This window comes from Empidonax traillii, unplaced genomic scaffold (assembly GCF_003031625.1).
Source record: "Empidonax traillii isolate 1590-97213 ecotype Southwest subspecies unplaced genomic scaffold, ASM303162v1 scaffold396:size1303734, whole genome shotgun sequence".
Taxonomy (NCBI): domain Eukaryota; kingdom Metazoa; phylum Chordata; class Aves; order Passeriformes; family Tyrannidae; genus Empidonax; species Empidonax traillii.
Window position 1 is genome coordinate 337403 of NW_020955589.1, and position 4946 is coordinate 342348.

At 37.9% G+C, this 4946-nt stretch overlaps 1 protein-coding gene across 1 annotated transcript in view; it reads left to right on the forward strand.

The window, feature by feature from the left end:
- The first annotated feature begins 1359 nt into the window (after nt 1-1359).
- CDH6 (cadherin 6) overlaps nt 1360-4946 on the forward strand; it is a 50203-nt gene continuing 46616 nt past the window's right edge. The window contains exon 1 of the mRNA XM_027893578.1: nt 1360-1719. Within this exon, the coding sequence (XP_027749379.1) occupies nt 1489-1719 (231 nt within the window). The 5' untranslated portion in view covers nt 1360-1488. The remainder of the gene's footprint in view (nt 1720-4946) is intronic.

Consider the following 4946-nt stretch of genomic DNA (forward strand, 5'->3'; position numbering starts at 1 on the left):
TTTTAATTCTGTCAGTGTAGCTCAAAGGCTAAATTCTGTCTAATATACACCTTTAAAAAAACCAAACATATAGGGGCGAAAATGGTCTTTGATATAATGTATGATCCAAGTAGTGTTGCATTAAATGCTTACAAAATCAAACAAAAATTTTCTTTGCAATTTGGTGTAGTCAGATTATCATTCCACAATCTTTATTTACTACAACTGAGAGATGCTGTACTGAATTTTGAGCTAGTTTTAGTATGATTTATTGGGTTTTGATCAGAAAACTGAAAAAAAACCAAAACCTCTTCAAAGAGCATCAGTGAGAAAAGAAACGAAAATAATCAAATGCTCCTTCTCTCTCAGAGCATGGATCTGTTTGGACTAAAAATTTATCAGCATGTTTATGGAAAAAAAAATTATGTTGTGGAATGTTTCTGTCAGCTAATTCTGATTTCTTCACATTATAAAATGTTCCACAGCTGTTAGTTAGGCATTTTGCATGACTGGTTACTGAGACACATAGCATAAGTTCTTCCTCCTGAATAGAAGGTTCCACTTTTTTTAAAAAATAGAAGAACCATCCATGCTATACTAGGGTACTGTATGTATAGCTTTTTGCATGTTGAAAATTATGAGGTCTTCAGAGATAATTTTGTGATTATTTTGTAGGTGCACAGGTATTTGCTACTAATAATAGGAAGCATTAGCTAGTAAAAACCCATAGGTAGCAATGATCAGTTGGGGGCATTTTGTATTTTTAGAAGTTATTACTGAAAACATTTACATATATAAATGTGTATTTAAAGATCCAAAACTCGGTGCAATACTCGGGCAGTAGATAATGAGAAAAGCAGTGTCCACCTCCTATGCAGTAACAAACAGGTCTAGTATGTGTGAGATATTGATAAATATGACATTTATTTCACCAACCTGTTTAGCTGGCCCTTTTTAAATTCGGTCAAAGGCAAAACACCTTAAATGTGAGGGAAAAATCCTTGAGTTATCCAAGTCCAGTTTCTTCAGCCCATAACTATAGCAACATAATGCCTCCTGGGAAAACAGTGTGCACTTTTGCTAGCACTTCTTTGATGTAATAAGGTAACCTGATCCCAAAGCTCAGGCAGTAAAAAGAGAAATGCCTGATTTGCCTTTGTTGACAAAGGGAAGCAAAAGGAGGGCATGCCCCCCCCCCATCCAAATATCATGACTCCTTCCTCCGACTCAGTATGGAGTTGCTCAGATTATTTGAAGGACCATTTGCAATATTTTGAATCAGAAACAGCCCAGCTTTTCAGCAATCATTATTACTCATCTATTTGCAGTCATGACAGTTAAGTACCTTTGGAAATGCTAAAAAAGTTCTTATTTTTCTTTTCAGAGCTCCTTTGAGACTGCAAAGACTGTTTAAAGAAGGAAGACGGCATGAGATTGGATTCAGTGCAGTAAAGTAGGTTAGTTTGAGGACAAAACAAAAAGTCATTATTTAGACCTTCTTGTGTTACCATGATGAGAACTTACCATTGCTTCTGGCTGCTGTTTTGGGCTAGTCAGCCCCACCAAAGCTTGTTAACTCCGTTATCCAAAAGGACTAGTGGCTTTCCAGAAAAGGAAAAGGTTTTGGTATTGTCTGGAAACAGCAGGCAAGACCTCCATCGTTCCAAAAGGAGCTGGATGTGGAATCAGTTCTTTTTATTGGAGGAATACACAGGAACGGACTACCAATACGTTGGCAAGGTAAGCTTCTTTCATACGCATCTAAGTTTTGATTGTAGAAATGCTGGAAAGCCAGCAATAAAAAATAGGTAAGAGCAAAGCCTGCTACAACTTCTGGTTCTCTTTGCTGTGCCCAGCTTGTGCTGGTTACCTTTCAACAGAAAGGTTAGTATGCTTCAGCTTCATATTATAATCAACAAGAAGACATTTCTCATTTAACCAGGAAGTCCCATGGCAAATCATGCACAATTCTATTAAAGATTTTCCTTTTTATTTTTTTGTCTTGAAATAGTGCACCTTAATTATAGGCCAGATTTTTAGCTTTAAAATGTAATATATATTTTCCCTTATGCTCAGTAATTTTGCTAGAGTCAAACTATATAAACGAGAAGAGGTTTTGGTCTAAGTTAGGATTCACAATACCTACATTTTTGGTGAGGATTCTCTCTACCCATCAAAGGCAATTTGTTTCTCCTTTTATTCCCCACTCCACACAACTGCTGCAGACATTTTCTGATGAGGTTTCGTGGTTTCACTAAGGACTCTGTGACATGACCTTCATACCACAAGCCATGCTATTACAAGCCACAGTTGAGGCATACTGTGTGTAAACACTATGAAGCAACAGGCAGCTGAAAATTTCTAACCTCAAAGCATGGTGATAGAAAAGGGTGTGTAAAACATTATTTAAAAAAGAAAAATCATAGCTTAACTCTGAGAATGTCCACCTCCCTGAGCAGCAGACCCTGTTTAGGTCTTTATGTGAGCTTCAGAGCTAGTACACCTGTGGTAAGAGCCTAGAGAGAGTCTATACTGCCAAAGGTGCCATACTCTATAGGAGTCTGTCTTGCAGAGTGTAGAAATTACGCTATTGATGATGACATTCAAAGCAGAAACAATACAGCTTGGTTTTCCAAACTAAAATGGGGGTGTGTCTGATCTAGTTTGATCTCTCAAGCCTCTTAGCGAAGGCTGCAGATCACAGTGGTTTGACATTTTATCTCCCTCTGCAAGCTTCTGAGCATTCCCATGAGAGATGGTGGCTGCTTTTCTTGCCTGCCAGTCAACTGTCAGTCAAAGTTGGATGCGACTCTCCTTTCCTCCTAAATGGCTGCAAGGCATGATTCAAATGAAGAGCTACTCAGCTGGTGTAATACTCATAGAGCTCCAACCAGGATAATCAGCATTCATGAAGGGTACCATTGAGCCCAATCTACAGGAAAAGGCCAAAGGCAGAGAGTCCTCAGAGAGGAGAAGTAGAGAAGGAAGATAAGAGGATAAGAAAAAAAACCGGAAGAGAGTGAGAGGAAAGAACTAGAAGTACAGAGGTGGAAACAATGGAGACTTTACAAAGAGGAATCAAGATGGAAAGGAGGGAAAAATGACATCAAATGGCAGGTAGAGCATAGGAGAAAAAGTTTACCCAAGGAGAGCAAAAACAAAAACAGAAGGTGAGACAGTGAAGGGGGGAAAAGAAAACAACAGGTAAGAAACTTTGAGTCAAGGGGAAAGAAAAACCAATGGAAAGACCGCAGTCCTCCACACTCTCCTGTTTCATAGTCTACTGAGGGGATTGTCAGGGTAATGAGGATCTTTTTCTCCAAAGATAAAGCAGATGGTCCTGGGCCAAGTCCTGAAGTCTGTCATTTTCACTGTGAATTCTGACATTAAACCTGCTCAGCCCCCATTCTCTCCACTGCAGAATTAGGGTAGAGCTATTGACTTCAGATGGACTGATGGGGGAAGGAATATTCCTGCAGGATGATTTTGCTGAGAGACAGTTTTAAAATGGTCTACTTGGACCAGAAAGCCAAGAAAGTTTGAACAGGAGACATAGAAAAAAATGTAGATCTTATTTTTTAAAAGTTGTTCTTCCACCTATTTGTACTTAAATACATTTACTGTTTCAAAGGATAGAAACAACACATAATGTATAAATGTCATTGATTCTGTGTTCCTTAGCTATTTGTATGTGGCCTTTCACACATCTTTCAAATGCCAGAACTGCTCACACCCTTTTAACTGAACAATTAGCCACAAGGCATGGAAAAGCAGCCATTTCTTTTTAAAGTTGGGTATTGGTGTGAGGATAAATAATAGAAACAGCTGAATTTCTCCAAATTGAGGTAACCAGGCAATTTAACTGAGCAATTAAACTTGATTGGTGTGGGCAAATGAGGATAATGAACGTTTTTATGAAGCTTTTTTTTTGTCTCAGAGGACTAAATGTTAACCTTAAATATGGACTTTAAAATAGTAGGAATATAAAGAAGAAATGTGAACATCAAGATATCTTAAAACAACAACAATATATGTATGTAAAGGGGACTTGTGTTTATGCCTTTGTGTGTAAGCAGTCCGACCTACATCTTCTGGGGTTTTTGTGTTTAGTGGTTAAAGATGGTGGGCATCAACATCATTAAAAAAAAATATTCCATATAAGCTGCAAAAAAAAAATCTTTTTCTTCGGCTGGTTTTACTGTTTTGCTTTTCATTTTTTTTTAAACATCGGTTTAATCCAAATATCTACATAAAAATTTGAGATTTAAGAAGTCTGTTGTGGAAGATTCTAACAAACAGCATTATTTCTTAGAACTGCCCAAATTACAGTTGTAAAATCCTGTAACTGGTTATACTACGAAAAACACATTTACATCATAGTAGTTTAAGAGAGAAGGGAAAGAGCAGTGAACGGGTTTGAGATAATGAAAAAGAAAGGTAATCTCTCTGAAGACAGAGCTCAAGGCAGTACTGAAGACAATGCTGAATCCAAGTCATGGACCAGGGCACTATTGTGCTCCATACCTGGTATACTCTTTTATCCATTGAACCCAAAGCTTTCCATCCTTTAGGAGTTAATTGCCCAAGCACATGTGAACCAAACTAGCCCTCCTTTTGGTACCCATGGGTACTGTCAGCTGTTAAAAAGTTCTCCTCCATTTTTTATGCTACACACTTTACTGTCAGCCCAAGTATGCAGCTATATCACACTGGACAAGGATATGTGGCTGCCAACAAGAAGCTCGCAGTGTTATAAATACAAGTTGATTGTATGCTGTAGCTCTGACACCAGATCCATTGCTTTATTATCCATTCTTGTACTGCTGAATTTCATTCCCATATATTTGTGAAATAAACACTGCGAAAAAGAGTCAAAATTCATGCCTCCAGTCACTGTAGCCTCAGACATAATAATGAGGAACTTGAAGAAAAGTTTTAGACTGGAATTATTCATTGCACTGCTGAAT